At 48.0% G+C, this 21,562-nt stretch overlaps 2 protein-coding genes across 8 annotated transcripts in view; both read right to left on the bottom strand.

Annotated features, from left to right (window-relative positions):
• BBS4 (Bardet-Biedl syndrome 4) overlaps window positions 1–871 on the bottom strand; it is a 36,595-nt gene extending 35,724 nt beyond the window's left edge. Inside the window, exon 1 of the mRNA XM_027723869.2 lies at window positions 810–871. Within this exon, the coding sequence (XP_027579670.1) occupies window positions 810–833 (24 nt within the window). The 5' untranslated portion in view covers window positions 834–871. The remainder of the gene's footprint in view (window positions 1–809) is intronic.
• A 1,113-nt stretch (window positions 872–1,984) lies between these two features.
• Window positions 1,985–21,562, bottom strand: part of ARIH1 (ariadne RBR E3 ubiquitin protein ligase 1) — a 52,064-nt gene continuing 32,486 nt past the window's right edge. Inside the window, exons 5-15 of one of the 7 annotated variants that reach the window (XM_027723807.2) lie at window positions 21,375–21,430; window positions 17,694–17,760; window positions 16,910–17,016; window positions 16,358–16,400; window positions 14,787–14,858; window positions 12,856–12,987; window positions 8,082–8,212; window positions 7,926–7,983; window positions 6,890–7,162; window positions 6,331–6,443; window positions 1,985–3,565 (exon numbers count right to left, since the gene is read on the bottom strand). In XM_027723807.2, the coding sequence (XP_027579608.1) occupies window positions 3,481–3,565; window positions 6,331–6,443; window positions 6,890–7,162; window positions 7,926–7,983; window positions 8,082–8,212; window positions 12,856–12,987; window positions 14,787–14,858; window positions 16,358–16,400; window positions 16,910–17,016; window positions 17,694–17,760; window positions 21,375–21,430 (1,137 nt within the window). In that variant the 3' untranslated portion in view covers window positions 1,985–3,480. The remainder of the gene's footprint in view (window positions 3,566–6,330; window positions 6,444–6,889; window positions 7,163–7,925; window positions 7,984–8,081; window positions 8,213–12,855; window positions 12,988–14,786; window positions 14,859–16,357; window positions 16,401–16,909; window positions 17,017–17,693; window positions 17,761–21,374; window positions 21,431–21,562) is intronic. The other 6 variants (XM_027723815.2, XM_027723822.2, XM_027723832.2 and 3 more) reach the window with 6 other exon arrangements.

The following is a 21,562-nucleotide window of genomic DNA, read 5'->3' as shown; positions in this document are numbered from 1 at the left end:
ACCTGAGTTACTTTCTAGTCAGGCTTTTGTGCAGATCATTTCTAGATACACTGAACAACCCAGGCCTGGGGGAATTCACAGCAACCACCCTCCAGCACAAAAAAATCAGAAAATCCTGGAGTGGTTTGGGTTAGAAGAGACCTTAAAGGTGATCAATCCCCACTCCCCTGCCATGGGCAGGAACACCTTCCACTAGCCCAGGTTGCTCCAAGCCCCATCCAACCTGGCCTTCAACACTCCCAGGGATGGGGCAGCCACAGCTTCTCTGGGCAACCTGTGCCAGGGCCTCTCCACCCTCACAGCCAACAATTCCTTCCCAATATCCCATCTATCCCTGCCCTCTGGCAGTGGGAAGCCATTCCCCCTTGTCCTGTCCCTCCAGGCCCTTGTCCCAAGTCCCTCTCCAGCTCTCCTGAAGCCCCTTTAGGCCCTGGAAGGGGCTCTCAGGTCTCCCTGGAGTTTCTCTTCTCCAGCTGAACACCCTCAGCTCCCTCAGCCGCCGCTCCTGGTGCTCCAGCCCCTTCCCCAGCTCCACTACCCTTCGCTGACACGCTCCATCACCTGCTAACCGATTATTAATATTATTTACTTCAATGAAGGCTGAATTTCCCTCATGTTTTTCATACCAAGTGCGCAAAGATTAAAAAACTCGCTCTTAACCTTAACCGCTCTTAACCGCTTAAAACACCTCCCGCCGCCGCCGCCCCTCGCCTCCCTCCACCTCTGCTCGCCCCCCTCCACCTCCGCTCGCCCCCAGACCCGCCTGTCCCCTCTCGCCCCCCGTAACCCGGTGGACTCTCGCCCCTCACCGAGGAGTCCGGCGGCTCCGCCATAGCCGCGGCGGGCCGGGGTTGCCATGGCGACCGCCCGCCACTTCCGGGGCGGCCATGGCGCGCGGGGCAGGGCGGGAAGGCGGCGGTGGCGGCGGGAGGACCTCGGATATTCTCCCCCCCAGCGTCCCCTTTGACGTGAAAAACACCCGAGAAAACACAGAAATTATACAATGTCCCTTTATTGGAGGGTTTTATTGGGAACCCCGCGAGGCGAGTGGGCGGCTAGGCCGCCAGTGAGGAGTAGACGGCCCCGGGAAGTGCTGCGGGGCCGCGGCCCCGCTCGCCCAACCCCGCAGAGCAGCAGCAGGGAGGGACCTTTTCGTGAGGGCTTTTGTTTATTCTCCTTTATATTCCCACAGCGTCCGGGGGGATGGCGCCCTCAGAGCCAGGTAATTCACCTGGGAGCAACTGGAACCCGGAGGAGAGGAACGGCAGCAGGTTCTCCCACAGAACAGGGTGCTAATTACCATTATCTTAAGGTTTGCCATCAGGGTCGAGGATGCCACAGATCAGGTTTCCTTTGGGAATTACCGTTATCTTAAGGTTTGCCAACCGCCATCGGGATTCGAGACACCACAGCCCAGGTTCCTTCGGCTTGCAGCAGGTTCTCCCACAGAACGGGGAGTTAATTACCATTATCAAGGTTTTCCAACAGCCACGGGGATTGAGGACGCCACAGCCCAGGTTTCCTTTGGGTTGCAGTGCCCACATCCTCGGTGTGTTCCTTTTGTGGAAACCCAGCACCTGTGTTCTTCCACCTGCCCAGCCCACTGCGTGTTTTAACACAGGAATGCAGAATTCCCAATGGGAAGCCCGTGCCATCCCACCCCTCCAGCACCATCAGGAAAAGCACAGGGAAAGCGGCTGCAGTCCCTCACATCTGACTTGCAGGTCAAATAAAGGGAAAAGCAGGTACAAAGGGATAAAACTACATCCCTGGAACGTCAGTAGTGTTGGTGAGGGAGCCAGTGTGACTCTGGTGCCAGCTGGAAGCAGCATTCCATGTTCTAGCCCTGCCTTTTTTATTTGACCCCTTCACACCTTTGATCCCCCTGGAAGTTGCAGAAGGCTGGGAGGACAGTTGCCTGGCGAAAAATACCACAGGAGGAATTCCTATACAGGAGTAAATTTAATAAAACCACCACCAATTGTTTACTTTAACATAGCTCTTGTTACAGAAATCATAAAAATGGACTCAGTAGCTAAACTCATTAGTTCTTTCCCCTTTTAATTGAAAAATACTCCGCTGATTTCAGCTTCTACTGCACTAGCTGGAGTGTTAAATAGTTGCCAGGACAGGATGCCCAGTGAGTGAGCCCAAAACAAACACAAAGACAATTCCATCAGGTTTCCTTTTCAATGTTACGACTCGTTATAATGTAAGTGAAAATTAAAACAGCAAGGAAGGGTCCATTTGACAGATGAAAGGGGGAGGGAGAGGAGATCCACAGCCGAAATCTCGCCAGAAGTCTTTGGAGAAGTGGTGCCAAACACCCCTCCTTGTCCTGCCTCGGGATCCAAAATAAACCTCTAAACACACACACACACCCCTCCTCTGGGTTCAGAGCACGTGTCCTGCGTGCACGGGTGGGAATGGAGAGTTGGATTTGGGCAGGAAAAGATCCGGGGCCGAAAATAAAACAAGAAAAAAGGCAAAGCATCCTGACCCAGAGCTCCAGGAGCTGCGAGGGGCCGCGTCCGTCGCCAGCAATGGATACACACACGGGCCCGGGGGAGGCCCTGGACAGAAAGGAACTGCAGGATAAGAGGAGAAACCCAACTGCTCTGGTAAAAGCCTTCCAAAAAAAAAAAAAAAATAAAATATATATATAGATATATTCACTACACCAGCACACGCTTCCCCCACCCCAGCCCAGGGAAAAAAAAAAAAAAAAAAAAAAGAACAAAACCAAACAAAAGAATCAAACTGAAAGAAAATGCACAGCAAATAGACATAATCTTGAAGATTTTTAAAGAATAAATATTTTTTTGTAATTAAACATTATGCAAACACGTGCCACGCTTGCTCTTTGTCCATGCATATGCGCTATATACAACTTTGAAAAATACTGTGTTGTCCTCTTTTTGTTTTAAAATTCATATACAAAGGTTGGTTTTTTTTTTTTTCCTTGCTGTGTACCCCCCTCCTCCCCTTCCCAAAAATCCGCTTTACGACGAGCCAATAATCCACATTCATCCGTGTACTTGGGTGGCAGAGAGGAGGAGGGGGGCGGGAGAGCCACCCCCCCCTTACCAAAGTCCATCAAAATGGCTGGTTTGGACATGAAAAGCAGTGTCAAGAAACTGGTTTAAATTTCATCTGTACTACACACAGGAAAAGAAAGAGAGAAAAGAAAAAGGAGTCGGCTTGGAGGATGAAGCTACGTTACAAGTTAAAGTTGGAGGGTTTTTAGTGCGTCTGTCACACTCTTGGCCGCCTAGAATACTGTTGTACAATGGTTTATCTACCTTTTTTTTTTTTTTATTACAATATAATTTACTTAATTTTTCTGTTAACAAAACAGAATCCCGGTACTACAGACCAGCGGTGTAAGAGGCGGAGCAGCGCCCTGGGTGGGTTTTATTGGAATTGCATGAGCACTCTAAGATGGGAAAGGGTTCAGAGTTCGTTCCTGCAGGGCCGGGCTCAGTCCTCGATGTACTCCCACAGGTCCTTCTCGTAGCCTTCATGCACGTGCTGCAACAAAACCCTCCGTCGGCTCTCGCAGTATCTGCAGGGAAGAGGGACAGCGTGGAAAAGGCGGGTTAGGAATCACGGAGCATCCCTGGGACCTACAAATCCAAACCTACATCACGCCTCGCTTCCCAAAGTTAACAGCCCTAATTAAGACTCTGCTTACTCCAGTCACTCAGCTCCAGGTCCCTTACTGGAAAACCAGTGTGTAAATCGGGAGTTTCCCCACAGTCCCTACAGCCGGGAAGCCTGCAGGAATAATGGAAAAGGAGGCAGTGGCTGTGGTTTGTGGGGACACCCGGAATGGGACGAGCTCTCCTCAGACGTGGGCTGGTGCCTGCTCTGAGCCCCATCAAGACAACAAAAATGCAGGAGTTAGCTTGGAAAAACTGTCTTGAAGTGCTGAAGGCCAGGTTGGATGGGGCTTGGAGCAACCTGGTCTAGTGGAAGGTGTCCCTGCCCACAGCAGGGGGGTCAACTGGATGGTCCTCAAGGTCCATTACATCCAAACCACTCCATGATGAAAACCTCAGGAATGCTGACACAGTTTTATTTCCCAGTGGAGATGGAAGCAGTCCAAAGGATTACTGGTCTGCCTGGAGAGCAGGGTTCACCTCACATCCCTACACCTGGCTCTCAGACGGACACCACACCCTCAGGCTCTTCCCACCTACGCTCACTGAAACAAAACTGCACATAAAACTGATCCCAGAGTCTGGCCCAGTCCTACCAGGATCACTGACACTGAGGAAAAAGGGTTATCAGAGAACATGGCAAAGGATGTCACAGCCAACTAAAAAGATAAAAAGCAGAGAAACATTTAAAGAATTCAGGTTCCAAGAACAAATTCTAAATAAGTAGCAGGTGTTTCTGAATTCAACCTCTTCCAGCAGCAATCCCAAAGTCTGCAGCACCTTTAGGGATGTGGGGGACACACCAAGTCTCAGTGAGAGTTCCCAAGGCCCCAAGGGCAGCTGTGGGGCTGGTCTGGCAGCACCCAGGCTCTGAGGAGAGAAACTGGAACCCAGGAGCCAACTGAGCAGTTACCAGTTCCTGCTGGGAATTGTGTGGTTCAGCTTCCAGGCAGGTTCCTGGGTCAGGATGGCATCCGAGGGGCTCTGGCTGCTGGGAACCCGGATTGCTCGGCAGTGGTCACACATCCCTCAGGAGGAATCTCCCAGCAGGGAGCTATCCCTGATCACACACAGCCTAACACCTGGTAGGAATTCCTCACCTACCGCTCAGTATCTGCTCACACTGACAGATTTACCCCAATAAACCAGTCCTGGCTTTCCTTGCTGCTGTCAGCTGTTGCAACATAAACCCTCGTATACAAAGTCCCATTGATTTTTGGGAGCATGTGATGGCAAACACACACAATTTCTGCCTTCCCAACTTTAGTTATTTTCCTGCTGGGGGGAGGGAGGGGTGTTAATCCTGTTTTCTAGAAATGTCTTTGCAAGCAAAGAGATCCAAACAGCTGAAACCAAACCAGCCCACAGGGCAGTTCCTGCAGCTTCCCAGGGCTCTTTAAACCCACCTCGATGACATCCTGCTCCCAGTCTTGCATCAAAGAACACCGTGCAGGACATGATTAAGACATGACTGAACTAGTTAATGAAGGACCTGCACAGGCTTGACAGATGAATACTTTCCTCCCAGAAATGTGAAGGCAGGTTTGGGATACTGTTTCCAGGCTATATTAGGTTTTAATTTCATCCCTAGAAGAGCATCCAGGTTCAGAGGACTGAAGTGAACAAGCAGCTTGATCTGAAATGCCAACTTAATGGTGGCCTTAAAGGGTAAATTACAAAATGCCTCCAAAGAGGAGGTCAGGTGAGTCTTTGGCAGCACAGCTGGGGTTGGATGACTCGGGCAGGATGGGCCACAGGCCCACCAAAGCTTAACAGCTCCTTCCACTCCCCACAGTCCATTAGTCACCACGACTCACCCTACTTTGGATTTTTTCTTCCCCCTAAGCCAGGCATAACAAATTCAGTGACTCTGGCAAAATGCCTCAGAAATGAAAGCCATAATCCTGTGACTCATCCGCATTTTCAGCTTTGTACTTTTCCACTGTGCAGAAGTGATTCCCCAGGGACTGCACAAAGCCCTGGCATCTGTGTCACCTGGCCCCCAGTCCCCTGCTCCCCTCCTCAGCTGGACAGGCTGCTCCCTCCCTCTTCCTTAGGGACAGCTCCCCTACACCATTTTGCACAAACGGACCCTGCAGATGATTAAAAGAGCCGATTGCTCCCTGCTGGCAACTCATCCCAGGCCAAAGCTGGCAGTTTGGAACAACAAAGTCACTCCTTGTTCTTTGGCCCTCGCTGTGCAATCCCACCCTGGTCCTGGCCATTCCCACATGCTCCTTCTGTGCAGGAACAGCAGTGCATGAACAGCCATTGCTTCTGGTCACAGGATTTTTTCCATTCCGGGGTTGGATCTTCCAGCTCCTCTGTGGAGCAGATGGAAGGCAGAGCTGGGAGCCTCTCCCCAGGCTGTCACCTCCCCCAGGAGCTGGTCCCAGCAGGGGCACAAAAACACACTGCCAGCCTGTGTGTGAGGCTTCTCCATGAGGATCCAGGGGCTGGGCAGGCTCCAGCTGCTGCTGCTGCTGCTCCCAAATGCCCAGGGACTGGTTCCTGATCCCAACGGATGGCACAAGGCCAACAGCAAACAGCTTCCCAGGGATGTGGCTCTGGAGAAAACTGTATCTTGGCAAGTGCTCAGGCCACTGCCTGTCACAGGGGATGGCAATACTCAGGCAACTTTGAGAGAGAGGAGTATCCCAACACAAACCTGTACTTATCCTGTACTTTCTGCTTTATGTCTTGCAGCGAATCTTGGGATATATCTCGCTCCAGGTACCCAGAAAGCACCTCTGTAGCATTCTCTAAGTCTGCTTGGTTATTCTACAAAGACAAAAGAAAAATAGTATTTAGGGGGGGCTAAATATATATATATATTTATATATAAAATATATAATATTTTTTCTTCAGCACAACTGAACAGTACCAAAATAAAAAGTGGGATTAGATATCAGGAATCACAAAATTATGTGTGTTGGAAGGGAGCTTAAAGCTCATCTCATTTCACCCATGGGCAAGGACAACTTCCATTAGACCGGGTTGCTCCAAGCTCTGTCCAACCTGGCCTTGGACACTTCCAGGGATGGGGCAGCCACAGCTTTGTGGTTCTGTGATTCCTCCATCAGACACAGCCCTACACAATATTCTATTCCAGAGAATATTAACACAGACTCAAACTGGTAAAAGTGGGGCCAAGAGGTCTCCAAGCATTAAATCCCTATTTCCTTAGCTTTGCAATCTGAATCCCTGACAACCACATTTTCTCCTACCTCAAAGATAATGGACTGATTATTCTTTTTGAGGTAGAAGGCAAAGACGTAAGTGTACATGAGTGTGGCACGACACTGGCAGAGGACGTCGACCGCTTTCTTCAGGAACTGCACCTCGATCCACGACATGTTGTGCTGCTGCATCTCCTCCATCTTCTGCTTCACCTGAGCGTAGAGCTTGTGCTCGAAGCGCAGGCTCTGCATGTGGTTCATGTAGCGGTTGCAGTAGAACAGGTACCTCTGCAGGGCTGCTCGGGATCGCTGTGTTAATTCCCATTAGGGAGAAAGAAAACAAATAGTTAAAACAAAGTAATGGCTGCAAGAGAAGTAAACCCTTCACCAGGCTCTTCCTGACCCGCACATTGGCCTTCCTTTCCCAAGGAGTTTCCTTTCCTCTCACGTTGACCAGACGAATTCGTGCGGCCCCGCTGACCCCGACACTGGAGGCGACAGCCCAGCCCCTGTCTCGCTGGCACAGGGGACTTCCTAGCACAGCTCTGACATCCTCACTCCTAACCTTGGAAGTTACACTGCTAAAAGTCACACTGCTAAAGCCTGATCACGTTTGTGTTTCAGCCACTCAGCCGCTTCCAGAGTCATGACAAACAGTGAGAAGATGATTTTATCTTTGTGTTTTTTTTTTTTTTTGGCTAATGAAGAATTCTAATTAAACAATTACTGTGCTCATGTTAAGAGGGCAACCTTAGGTTGATTATAGAGCAGGGAAAGACACCGTGTGCTAAACAGTGCAAGAGAACCAAGATGACTCAATACACTCTCATTAATCTTATTTTCTTCACACTGACAGACCAGCTGTAAAAAAATAACACCACGGGCACGGTTCAACTTGTGTGTTGTGGATGTACAGAGGTAGCACATACCAGCAAAGCCATCCCTATCTTAACACTGAAAGACTTAACCGTCCCTTAGATTTGTGCCCAAATCCATGAATTTCTCCAGAGCAGCTGTGTAGGTTTACAGAAAGCACAACCACAGGGCTGGTGATCTCCCTCATCACCAAAGGTTATGGACTCACCTCCTGTGCATCCCTTGCTGCCTTTGCATCATCCTCATTGTAGCGATTACAGTTGTACCTGTAACGGGGACACCGATTCCACAGATTTCAGTCCAAATCCATGCCGGTGGCACCACGACCTCCTCGCCCTCCAGCAAGGCACGCTCCCGAACTCACCAGGCAGATCCGTGGGGCTCCCAGGGGCCCAGACACACCCAGCAGAACTCCGCCTTGCAGTTCTGGTTCCGACAGACCATGTGGTTGCAGCCCCCGTCCTTCTCGATGGTGACGTGGCATTTCGGGCATTCCTGTCCACAGGACAGAGAGCACCATTAGCAGGGCAAGCACGGGACCCACAACAGCCTGGCAACTTGGAAGGGTTTCCATGGCAGCAAGAGAGAGCACATCAAGTGAAATACATGATTTAATTCTTCCCTTTGAACATCAAGATCCTCTTCCGAGTCAGGCCTTAAAATACTTCCAAAACTGGAGCAGCTAGATAGCAAAAATAAGGAATAACACATTTTATCTTTGCTGCTCTCACAGTGGTACACTGGATGGGTCACTTCATGACCTTCCCCAAAAATCCCAGCAGCAGCAGTGGTCTGGAACAGCCCAGGGAAGCGTCTGGCTTTCCTCACCACCGAGTGTCTGGTCCACGCCACGCTCAGACTGAGCTGGTATCACGCTGTTACCGATCCGAGACACCTGCAGCTGTAAAATGCCATCCAGAAAGGATCTGAAAACATGCAGCAAGAATCTAGTGTGCTTCAAAGAACCTGCTGTCAGCTAAAAAGACACTTCTCCTCCTGAGGTGTTTTCCGCGTTTCCCATCAGGTCCCTTTTTTCCCCTTCATGTGACACCTCACTGAAGACTTTTCCACAAAAGCTCACACAGGGTTTCCCTTTCGGGTGAGAGGCCTTTGACAAATGTGAGGATCTCAAAGAGCAGCAGTGCACTGGGAAATATCTGGGGAATAGTTTGGGATTTTTTTATAACACCAATATCACAGTCTCGATGAGCTTAGAAATCAACAAATCAAGAAAGCAGCAAATGCAGAGGAAAAAACACCAACAATAAAACCAATTTAGGCCAGATCAGCTCATCCCACAACCACACCAGCCTTCATGGAGTTTTTGCAGAAGCCAGTTTTGAACTACAAGGCAGTAACAAATATATCCAAACAGATAATACACACACCTGTAAATTCAGCTGCAGCTTTTGGGTCAGAAGCTTGTAAAACCCCCTCCCCAGCTTGGAGCACATCTTTGCTGATCAGAGCAACCAGTTCCTATGCTGGTGTTCAGAGAAACTCTCAGGTAAAGGGAGAAACCAACTCACACAGTCACTCAAGAACTGCTATTTTTACACAGGACACAATCCAAGAGGTTCCTGTTATCCCACTCTGAGTGTCCCAACTATTACTGCTTTTCCGCAGAGTTTGCCTGTTCGTATTGTCTGGGACAGGAGAATTTACACACCGAACCAAAGGGTTCAAGCAGCAACCAAGCACATAAAGGGTTTTTTTCCAGGCCTGCCTCCTCCTGGTCATCTGTGTTTGTCCTACAGAGTAACTGTACTACAAACTAAGTGAAGCACAGTAGCTCCTATGCTGGCCCTCTCGGGGGCACAACACCGAGCTGTCCCCTAGGACCCTCCACAGGATGGATACTCAGCCAGGAAAGCTTTTTCCCAATTAGTCACTGCAGTTCTGTGAACTTCACAGTCAAAATACCATCTCCTTTGATCAGAGCACCCAGTGCAGCACCTATTTTCCTTTTGCAGGCAGCCCTCTTCCCTCTACCAATCCTGCACCAACAAGTCAAGACTCAGATTCAGGTTTATCCCAACAATATCCTTCCCGGCTGAGAGGATCCCTGCTCCATATGCTGCTCAGCCAAGGTGCCTGTGGCTAACAGGTACAGACAGTGGCACTGCCCTCATCCCCCCACGATGGCCCCAGGACACAGAGCCACGGGTGGTTTTCAGAGCAGACGGTGGTCGCAGAGCTGTGCAGCTCTTCCAGGCACATCCCATCTGACGAGGTGCCGACGTCCGCGGTGGGAGACATGGCTCATCCAAACAGTTGCTGGGATCCCTCCTGCTCAGCAAAATCCCACAGCTGGAACACAGGGAGGAACGGTTCCCAGATGACCTGCCAAGCTAGAGAGGTGCCATGGGGCACGTCCACACCACCAGGGTGTGGGGCCACCTCGCTCCCAGCGAGGTTCAATCAGGAGCACAGAAGTTCTGCCCTCTGGCTTTGAGGTGGGACCAAGTTTTCCAGGGTGTCCTTAGTGCTCAGGGCTTCAAGCTCTGGGATGCAAACTAGGACAAAAAGACCCTTCCAGTGCCTAAAGGAGCTCCAAGAGCTGGAGAGGGACTTGGGACAAGGGCCTGGAGGGACAGATCAAGGGGGAATGGCTTCCCACTGACACAGGGCAGGGTTAGATGGGATACTGGGAAGGAATTCTTCCCTGTGAGGCTGGGGAGGCCCTGGCACAGGTTGCCCAGAGAAGCTGTGGCTGTCCCATCCCTGCAAGTGTTGAAGGCCAGGTTGGACAGGTCTTGGAGCAAGCTGGGATAGTGGAAGGTGTCCCTGCCCATGGCAGGGGGTGGAACAAGATGGGCTTCAAGTTCCCTTCCAACCCAAACCACTCCATGATTCTGTGATCTAATTATAGCCCTTTTCTCACAGGGAATGCCATCCTTTCCAAGCTCCTGTCAAGCAAAGCACAAGCAAGAGAGGTGACACAGTACAGACCCACAAAGCTGTGTAAAAGTGTAGAAGTTGAACATGATTAAAAATTAAAGCCATGAAATGCACATACTAAAGAAATGCTGAACACCAGTCGAAAAAAAAAAATCGTAGCTACTCAAGCCACCAACACAACAAGTGGGAGAGATTTGTAGATTAAGGAGGATAGGGAAGGAAGATCTTCTTGAGAATTACGGCTACACAACAACATAACAGCCAGCAAATCAAGTTACTAAACCTGCAGAGTATTCTGCACATTATCAGTCATACCAGGACACAGAAGTGACCTCATTTACATTGTTCCACCCAAACAATTTCATGCTGTGCTTGGAAACAAAAGTCTGGGCAAACCTGGCAAAGGAGAACAATCCTGATTCTGTCCTAAAAAAAACACCGTAAACCTCAGCTGCTGTTTTATAAACAGGAGGCTAAATAGAAATACATTTCTTATTTCAGGGCAGGTGAAAGAGATTAGTCCTCTCCAGAACTCCCACTGATGGCCATCAGCCTCCCAGCCACATTCACAGCAACACCATCACCTCTAACCCGTCCTGAAGAGAAAGAATTCTCTAACACCACAGGATTTCTTAATGCTTTTCAACAAAACCCAAAACTGCTGAACTTAATTAAGGTTAGCACAAAGTAGTACACCCTGACAACACCTAGAGTCACAGAGCCAAGCTTTTTTAAACATATTTGAAACACCAGCTCATCCGAGAGGAAAAGATGGCACTTGGACACCTTTGGAAAGATGCTGTTCACACCCCGGCACGGTGAGAAACGAAGGAGCACAGTTCAATGCTGGGGAGGATCGTGAGTGCTGCCAGAGCTTCCACGCCTCAGAACAAGTGTAGGATTTCCAGAAAATACAGAGGGAGCGTGTGTTCAGACATTAAAAAGTGACCTGAAAAGGGAGAGAACTGGGTTTGTGCCATTTTATCTCGCTCAGAGGAGAAAAGGGCCAATAGTTTCTCTGGAGGAAGAAAACGTGCCTGGTTTGTACATCAGCCATTCAAGCCCTGTCTAGCCCGGAAGGTGACGATGGGATGTGCCAGGAGCCAGGAGCAGCAAGGCTGGGGCGTTTTTAGTATCAGATGAACAACTTTCATTAATGCCAATTTAACTTCAACAATAAAACCCAGTGCCTTGGGTGAAGATCTGCACCGTTAGTCTTTGTTCTTCTTCCTTTAGGAGATTAACATCGCTGACACTCAGGTTTAAAACCAGTTTCCCCTCCTCCTTTTAGGCTACTTTCAGCCAGTCTTGATACATCTTCAGAGCCCAAAATAAATGCACAAATCCAAGTTTTCTATAGTTTGCCCTCCTCTGAATGTCCACTTAACAGAAGTAATGGATCTCTGTGGTTTCTTTATTCCCAAATATCTGAAACCTGCCAGTTTAACTCAAGAAAGGAACTCCTGAAGAACCAACTTTGTCCAACAAACTGGAAAAGAAAGAAATGTGCAAATCCTTGGATTATTCAACCCTGTTCTTCAAGAAGACTGAGAACTACAGGCTTGATAAAGAACTTGTATTGCCTTATCTCAACTTTAAATTAATTTAGTTAAGCTGAACTCATGTGAAAGTAGCTTAGTTTAAGAAAAAAGCCATCTACTCCAGCACACTGCTGCAAGGGCTGTATCTTTTGTAGAAGTAGAAGGAATTTAGGTCTCCTAAGTGCAAGTAAATGAATGCAAAAGGATAAAAAAATTATATCGGAAACCACAGAACTCGCTACTCAAATCTCCTCGTTTTTCATTCAGACCATTCTACATAATTCATCCAAAAATGCATCACATCATTCCAGTTTGGGAACAGAACCCAATTCAGCTGGGTTTCACTTTTCTATTCTCTAACACAACAATTGCCTAATTTTCCTTTCCCATTCCGTCCCCCAGGACAAGCCGGAACAAATGTATCTCACATTCTCCGGTTGCAGAGGATTAGCCAGATTTCAAGCCCACATTCCAGAGGATTGGTATTTGTCTCTTACACCTTCATCTTGGTACAACAGGAAGTGTCCTTTCCTGACTGGAGCCCACATGGGACAGGGCTGCAGCTCAGCCTCATGCCTGGATGGCTCCAGAAAGCCCTTTCCAAAAGCAAGAAACAGCAACGGAGCCCGTAGTCACAACTGAAACGCTTGGAGAGTTTTTCCCACTGGAAATGGGGATTTTTGCATCTGATGGTACCTGATTCCTTTCTACGTTCTTCAAAATGAAGAAATTCAACGCAGACTTTGGGCTCTGACTCTCAGTCCCTGAAGCCAACAGCTGTGCAGGCACAAGACCTGCCTCGACGAGCATGACTGCCCTGTTTTCCTGCTAGGAAAAGTACAGAGAGAGAGAAAGGACGGATGGATGCGTGCTCCAACTGTGCAATTCCCATCCCAGCCTATCACTCATGCTACAGCAGGACAGGCTTTTCCTTGGTTCCAGGAGGAACTGTGCTCCTCTCAGACACGCCCTTGGGTTTCTCCGTTGCTCTGGCCAAGGCCCGGCGGGAACTGAGGCGGGAGGAGGTGCTGGCTGGGGGACTCTGGGCCCATCCAGTTCTCCAGGGGCTCTGAAGCCCCCATGGCACATGTCCCAGCAGCCAGAGGGTGAGATTCCCACCTTCCCCACCCTGCTGCCCACAGAAGGCAGAGATCAGCACGAGGGGTGGGTTACTCTCCCTGCCAACTTTCCCCTCAACCAAATCCAGTGTCAGTTCAGAGAGAAGAACTGTCACACTGTCCTTCAGCTAATTCAATGGATATGGATACCACAAGACTCCAGGACAGTTGGCTTTTCCTCCCTATTGCAGCCTGCACTCCAAAGTATTTCCACATAGGAGTGTCTTGGAAGATGTAGCTTGGACAGTGCTGTTCAAGGACAACAGCTCTGCTGCTCACACCAGACTCCAGGAACTAACAGAGAAGCTGGGCTGGTGCCAGATGCCACCCTCCTGATGGGTGTTGCCCTCCCAAAAAATCTTATTATTCCCAAGGCAGTGTCAGGTACAGGATGGGAAACCCCAAGATCCTCCCCCTGAGGGGCAGCAACAGATCCTGAGGGCTTTGACAGGCAAAATACGGCTGTGACTGTTCCAATGTCCCAAATGTTTGATACCCAAGGCTAGCAGTGCTTACACTCAGCCTCTTCCAAGCTATTGGCTGCTCTTCCTCAGGTTTAATAGGAACAGGACCTGAAGACCAACAAACTCTGATCAAATCTAGTTCAGTTCTCGAGCCATGATAGGACACACTCAAACAAAGGCAAATTCCCTTTGTTGTCAATGTGCAGGCTCCAAGCAGGGACACACAGCCCTCAGCCCACGGGACACTGCCCAATTCCAGCCTGATTCTAACTGCAGGATGGGTGTTTCTCTTTCACCATAATGCAACATTCCAGTTCAATGAAAACCAGGCAGGCAGCCCCAGAAAGCAGCGAGGCTGCTGCAAACAATGCCATTAACCAGTTACACAACAGAGCTAAGAAAACAAAGCAGCCATTTCCTCACTCCCTCCCCACCTTCCTCCACCCTCAGGCTCCAGCCAGGAGCCCCCGGCTTGATCCTCACCCCCCAGGGCATCTGCTGCTTTTGTCTCCTTGCCACCACACCAACCCTGGCTTTTATTCATCCCAAAATCATCAAACCCTGAAGTTTCAGGCAAAAGTTGGGCTAACTAGGATGAAGACATTTACATAATAAAATCTCAACCAGCTGTTCTGCCAGTCCAGACCTGGAATGCTGCCCAGAGGAAATGAACCACTCCGGAGGCCAACCCCTGGGATTCAGAGGCAGATGTAAGTGATCCCAGCAAAACCAGCACGGGTGGTGGGAACATGTTGCACACATGGAGCGAGGTACAGGCTTGCTTAGGGAAGCCACTGGTGCCAGACAGGAGCCCAAACACCTAAATCTCAAGCTTTGGCTCTCCAATTAACTCTTTCTTCCGAGAGCAAACGCCACTGAACCTGAAGGAACTCACCTGTTTGCTCTTCAAACAAGAGCACTTGAGTGTACTGTACATTTTAAGGCTTGCTCTTAGCATGGAAGAGAAAAAAAATCCTAGTGCAGAGGAATTTGCTTGATATATCTATATAAAAATCTATATATAAAACATGAGAAACCCCCTCACCTTTGTGTTGGCTGCAATCCAATTAGAAGTTTCACTGTCATCATCACACTTCTTAATCCATTTCTTTAACCACTGTCAGAAAAATGGTGAAAGAACAGAGTTAAGTCTAAATAGAGGAACTGGAAATGTTCCCAAGGCACCTGCTTGCATTAAGGAAAGGTACACACAGCCACATGGGAATAGGGGGGGTAAGTGCTGGGAAACTGTGCAAACAGCAGCTAATTTAGGTGCAGACAGTTCCTGCAGCACCGTCCTGATCCAGCAAGCACGAGCACCCTCACAAACACTTCTGCAAACTCATTACTGCTCTCCAGTTGAATCAACACAAACTTCGTGGTGGCCTCTGAAATAGTAAGGACATTTGGGTTCCGAGGTGACCTAATTTTGACCTTCCAGAACCTGAAGGGAGGTGACAAGAAAGATGGAGAGAGACTATTCTGAAGGGCCTGGAGTGACAGGACAAGGGGGAATGGATTCAAAGTGACAGAGGGCAGGGTTAGATAGGATATTGGGAAGGAATTCTTCCCTGTGAGGGTGGTAAGGCCCTGACACAGGTTGCCCAGAGAAGCTGTGGCCGCCCCATCCTTGGAAGCATCCAAAGCCAGGTTGGATGGGGCTTGGAATACCCAGTGGAAGCTGTCCCTGCCTATGGCAGAGGAGTGGGATTGGATCACCTTTCAGGTCCTTTCCAAACCAAACCAGTCTCTTAACAGTGATGTGCCAAAACTGCTGTCAGACCCTCTGTGATGCCGAGCTTCACATCAGCCAGGTTTTATCTCAGGCTTGCAATGCTTGCCTCATGCTCATTTCTTTTTTAAACCTTAGTGAGAACATGGCTTTATCAAAGTCACAAAAGCAAAACACTGCTTGCATCTGCTAGATAACAACCTGACCGCATCCAGCCTGGAAAGACCAACTAAATCCTGCTGAACCTTTGCTGGGGTTCCCCTCCTCTCTCCCAGGGCAGGTTTTGTGTCCCTAGGAAGGCAAAGTCCTCTGTCCCCAAGGCATGGAACACATCTGTCCCTGAGCTCTGCACAGGTCACAGCATCCCAGGCTTGGTTACAGTTTCTGACAGCTCCACAAGCAGTTCTACAGCTCAGGGCACTGCAGCAGGTCCAGGACCAAACTAATTCCTTCGGTACAACAGATCACACGCCTGACAAAGCAGCAAACACCGACAGAAACACCTCCTACAGGAATGCTCCTTGTCCAAAAAGCATATTCCTCCCTCTGCAGAGGGTCACAGGTGGAACAGCCTCCTCCTCCTCCACACATTTCCCACCTGGCTAAGGCACCTTTCCTTCACAAGGTCCAACTCTGAGGCTCTCAGCATGGCAGGAAAGGCCCCCAGTATGATTTAAGTGGTTCTTTGCCCCCTGTGGTCCTAACAGCTGAGCTACTCTGCTTCCTGATGGGAACAAGAGTTGGACTCAAGGATCCTTGTGGGTCCCTTCCAACTCAGGATATTCTATGGTAGGCCAAGCTTGGGCTTCATTTCTAAGTCCTGCACACAAACTGACTTTAAACTTCCAAGTCATACATTTAGAAAAGAACTTTGATGTGCTCACCTTGCATTTAACAGGATCATGCCAGTTTTCACCGCAGTTAAAGCTGTGAGGGAAGGAAAGGGGGAAAGTAAGCAAACAGGGCAGGTAATTGTACTTTTAATTAAACAGGGGAAGTTTTCTTCTGAGTTGTTCTAATGAGAGACCAGAACCAGTCCTAAGGAAATATCTAAGCCTACACTGCCCTCCAGCATTAAATCCCTCAAAATAGCATAGGACAAGGGGGGGGGAATAGCTTCAAACTGACAGAAAGCAGGGTTAGATGGGATATTGGGGAGAAATCCTTCCTTGTGAGGGTGGGGAGGCCCTGGCACAGGCTGCCCAGAGAAGCTGTGGCTGCCCCATCCCTGGAAGTGTCCAAGGTCAGGATGGACGGGGCTTGGAGCTATCTGGTCTAGTGGAAGGTGTCCCTGCTCGGGGCACAGGGTGGGATTGGATCACCTTTCAGGTCCCTTTCCAACCCAAACCAGTCTGGCATTCCATGAATGCACACTATCACACTTTCAAGGCAGTAAGTACAGAGCAGCACCAAGGTCTTTTCCTGGCTGTTCTTACCAGAACTGACGCCCACATTTGCAGCGCACGGGTTTGGCGTCAGGATATTGGACTTTGACGACGTGGTGGCAGTCGGGGGCAGGACACCACTTTAACAGTCGATTACACTGCAGGACAGAGCACAAAACCCACAGGATGGGACAGGGATGTGCACTGGGACACCTCCTGCCCTGCACCCCTTTGCCATGGCTTCAACCATTTGAAAAGATGAAACCCAAACCCACCACAAACATCACTTCAAACAGAGGGCAGTGGCTTCAAACTTGAGCCCAGTAACTTCCTATCCTGTCCCCAACAGTGAATCTGAACACACACAGCTGGGATAATGGAAAGCCTTCCAAAGCACCTTTCTCCACCTTTATTTTGCTTTCTCCACGTTTTATTTTTGCTTTTGCCAAAAACAGTTTTGCAGCTTTACTTCTAATGGCAAATGTTTAAGGTGTGTTCTCTTTCAGGGCCGTGTTTCCTGGTTTTCAGCCTCAGGTATCTCAGGGAACACTGAAGAACTGTAAATATTAAGTGCTCCTCAGAACCTGTATACTAAACAACAGCTCTTGCATTCTCTTCATCTCTAGGTCTTTTGTCATAAAGGTTTTTTAATCTTTTCCTACAACTATCCCTGTAACCCAAAGGGCTACAAAACAATCTCTGTAGTCACACTTGATTAGAGATTATGCAAAAAAACCTGCTCTGTGGTTATAAAATAGCCTCAAGTCTCTGGTTTGGTACATATGCAAGACAGAACCACCCTAGAAATCATTAAAAATTTCAAATAAAAACTCACCTCTACAAAACTATTGGTTATTAGATGCTGGTACTTTAATTTAACCTTGGAATCTGTGATCAGACGCCTGTGGGAACAGAAAAAACAGAAAAATTGTAGTAGAAAACTCATTTTTTCCATACATATCCAATAAGTTAAGACAGAGAAATGGGTTTGATTCATCCTTCTACATTTGCAGTTACCTTTTGTACTTCCTGATCTCCACTCACTTGTTAGATCACTTATTATTATGAAAACTACATGCACTGTATTTTATATATATATATATAAGCTTCAAAAACAGAAAGCTCATGCATTTCAAAAGAACTGAACCTCTTGCTGTGAGGATTTTTATTTTAAAATACTTTCCTGAAGAGCCCAAGAAACAAAGCAAATAATGTAAACAGTTCATTTACATAAAACATGCACATTTTGTGGTAAATCCCTTTAAACAGCTCCGAACAACCGCTGTGTGGTTCATAACTTTGGGAAACCTCAAGTTATCTGGGTTTCACTGGAATGCCACGGCTTCAGGTGAAAAATTTATTGGTGTTTTAACCTATTTACCATAAAAACGAAGTTGATTTGAATTCAACACCACTGAGGGTATACACAATGTGGACTGTAAGTCCAGACATGGACTTTAATTCCCAGTTGGAAGGGGGAGAGGAAAAGCAGGCTGATGGGAACCCTTTAAAAGCACGGCGACCACTTGTCTTCTGGGCACACCAACTCAGGTGGCATTTGCAGACTGCCCAGTCTAAATACATCCAAAATACTTTAATTATGGATAGCTGAGCACCTTTATAAATGTCTTTTAGATACGACTGAAGTGTCTTCCCCATATCTGAATACAAAGCTGGACTAATACGCCCTTTGTGGTGTTTCTGGTTTAAATCCTCCTGTGGAACACAAGCCTTCTACAGGCCATAAACACTGGAATTACTGGGTTATCCATTCCAGGTGCAGCCCAACCCAAGGGTACTCCTGCACGTTATCCTGCCAATGCTCGTTAGGGATGTTGCATAAATCCCAGCCCTGGGCAGCCTGGGGAGCTCCTCACCAAACCACACGCTGGTTATTACATAAAACACAGCACGTGGCAGCTCAGTTCCCAGGGCTAAAATAAAACAAATCAGCTGACAAAGCATCTCTTCAGCCCTGTGTCCATGGCAAGCCCGCAATTCTGGAGTTCAACTTAGTGAAAAATAGAAAAACCCACATTTTAATTTCATACAAATTATAAATTTCACTTTTTTACCCCATACTTGGGCTTGTAGACATAGTAAATGTCACTTCAAAAATTTATTATGTTATCAGAATATATCAGGAACTGGAATTTAAATGAATAGTCCTGCCATGACTAAGCAGAGCACAAAGAGCACACAATCCATTGGTTTTTGCTTATCAAAATGTTTTGATTGCCCCACGTCAACAACCTCACCTGCTCCAGGAACTACAGCACCACTCAGGTCAAGACTTTCAAGAACTTTGCTTGGAATATGACTGTCTTTTGCCAAATCATAAAGGAAACTAGACAAATTAAAAGATGAAATCCCTGCCCAGTGCCCAGAAATCATATTTTGGGGTACATTCCTCTGTGAGCAAAGCTCGAAAAGAAGCAACTTCACCAAAAAAGCCAGGTGGGAACAACAAACTCTTGAAAAGGCAGCCTTTATAACTTTGAGCTTAGTTTGGAACTACACAAACTCAAAACCTCATCCAAAGATGGGAACAATCCTTTATCAGACCATAAATTAGAAGTGAAGCAGAACTCCCTATGACTTCCAAACAGGAACCCAAAATCCATCCATTCCCACTGAGTGGGCTGGTTGCAGAGTCAACCAGGGCAGAAATGAGGGCAGCCTACCTTGCTCATTAATGCAGTTAACAACTTGGCAAGGGGGTGAAAGCAATTCCTAGTGGCACGAGCAAAGGTGAGTGAGGGATAGCCACGGATCACCCCCAGCCAGGCTGGAGGTCCTGGAAGAGACCCTCCCTTCAACCTTCCCACTCTAGTTCAACAAGGAAAGAGGATTCTGAGCTGGCCAAATACTCACAAATCCAGGAAAGTCACCTGAATTGCCAAGTTTGGACTCATATGGAGATAATCCAACTTGGAGGTGAGGGCAAGTCCCGAGAAGGGAGCAAAGGAACAACTTGGCCCATCTACATCAGTGTTCTGATGGATGAAGACTGATGTCCCTACACATGGCATGTTAATCCTAGGTTTCTGTAGCTTGGAAAGCTGGAGACTTTGTAAGAAGGAAAAGACCTAAAAAGAGAATAACTAAGGACACAGAAATGGATGCTGATTCCACTTGGGATTCCTTACATTTTTATTCATGCTATTTCCTAAGACTGCCAGTTGTCCACCTTGGCTTTTAAAGGAAGCATGAGACTTCGGCAAAAAAACGCACCTTCCTCCCCCTGAAATCCAGGTAAGATCAGGGAAAGGTGGATTGTTACCTCTAGAAAATGTTTATAGTGTTACTTAGACAAAGAGACCTTCAGGACCCAGAGCCCTTTCCCTATCCCAGGCCTCCTGTCTCTGCCACCTCCAGGCAAGGGGGAATCCCATGGCACTGCTCTCCTCTTCTCCCATCCTTTCCTTGCTGCTGCCACCACGGCCTCCAGTGATTTCAGCCACTCTGCTTCATATGCACTATTTGAACAGCTCATTCCAACTGTTGCAATGAAGAAAATACTCAAAAAGCTTCCTGCTGAGAGCATTCGACACCTCAAGTTGAAGTTCAAACTCTGGTAAACAAAAATCTCAATCGAGTTACTCAAGATATGCCAACTTCAACTCAGTTTCCACACACTGAACTCTACAAACCAGCCCCTCAACAGGGCAGGAAAGCACTTCAGCTCCTTCCACTTCCATCCAGCCTACACTCCATGACTAACTGAGAGCCACTACTGCAGAGGGATTGGGAAAAATCACTACCCTGAAAGCAACTGATAATAAACCCCAGCAAATTAATATCAATGAGTGAGTCAGGCTTCAGGAAGGAAAGAATAAGGTAACAGAATAAACCCCCATTGAGATGCTTTTTAGCAAGAAGAATTAAAATGAACTTAATGAAGGTTCAGAATTACGAAGGATATTACTCATTCAATAACCTCCTCCAATATAAAAGAGAAGGAAGCTCGTGGAATTCACTGCTCCACCACATGTGAGCAGTCATCCTACAGCTGGATAACTTAATAACTCCAGTGACACAGGCTCACACACCAGCTTAACCAAATCTGGTGTTTGAGGGTACCTTGCTTCCTATCAGGGGCATAAAACACACCCTACACCTGCCTCTACAACTCGTGTCCTCTGACTCACCCATCACCTACAGCTACAGGACTTGGGGAATCAGTGGGTTGGCCTGGGAAGGAAGGCCCAAATTCCTGCATGAAACAAAGGAAACAAAATGCACAAAGCAGTTAAACTGGGTTTGGAAATTCTGCTCTCATGACCAAACTGGTCAGGGAGTCTTTCCTCTCCCAGTGCTGCCACGTGGGTTTTTCAGAGCCACACAGAAAGTCAAGAGACATCCCAATATCAAAACAGACCATCCAAGACAGACCTCTCTGCTGTCTGAAAGCCTGGGTGCAATCTGTTACTAGCATTTGAACACATCTTAACAGCACATGAGTAACAAAATGCAAAGAGAGGAAAGCCAAGAGGTAGGAACTGAGCGTACTCACATAACTGTATTGTCATCCACTAAGATATCACAGCCATGGGCAGGGCATGAAATGGTCTGAAAAACACAAAAAGGGCATGGGAGGAACAGTGTTTATCCTGTGTTTACTTCACAGAGAATTCCAAGGCAACAGACTTCACCACAATCCATAGCAATCAGAGTGCTTTAGCTCTCCCAACACATCCCAGG

This window comes from Pipra filicauda, unplaced genomic scaffold, assembly GCF_003945595.2.
Source record: "Pipra filicauda isolate LSUMZ 115617 unplaced genomic scaffold, ASM394559v2 scaffold287_size946512_pilon, whole genome shotgun sequence".
Lineage (NCBI taxonomy): Eukaryota > Metazoa > Chordata > Aves > Passeriformes > Pipridae > Pipra > Pipra filicauda.
The sequence above is the reverse complement of the archived record's forward strand: the minus strand, read 5'-3'. Positions and strand labels throughout refer to the sequence as shown.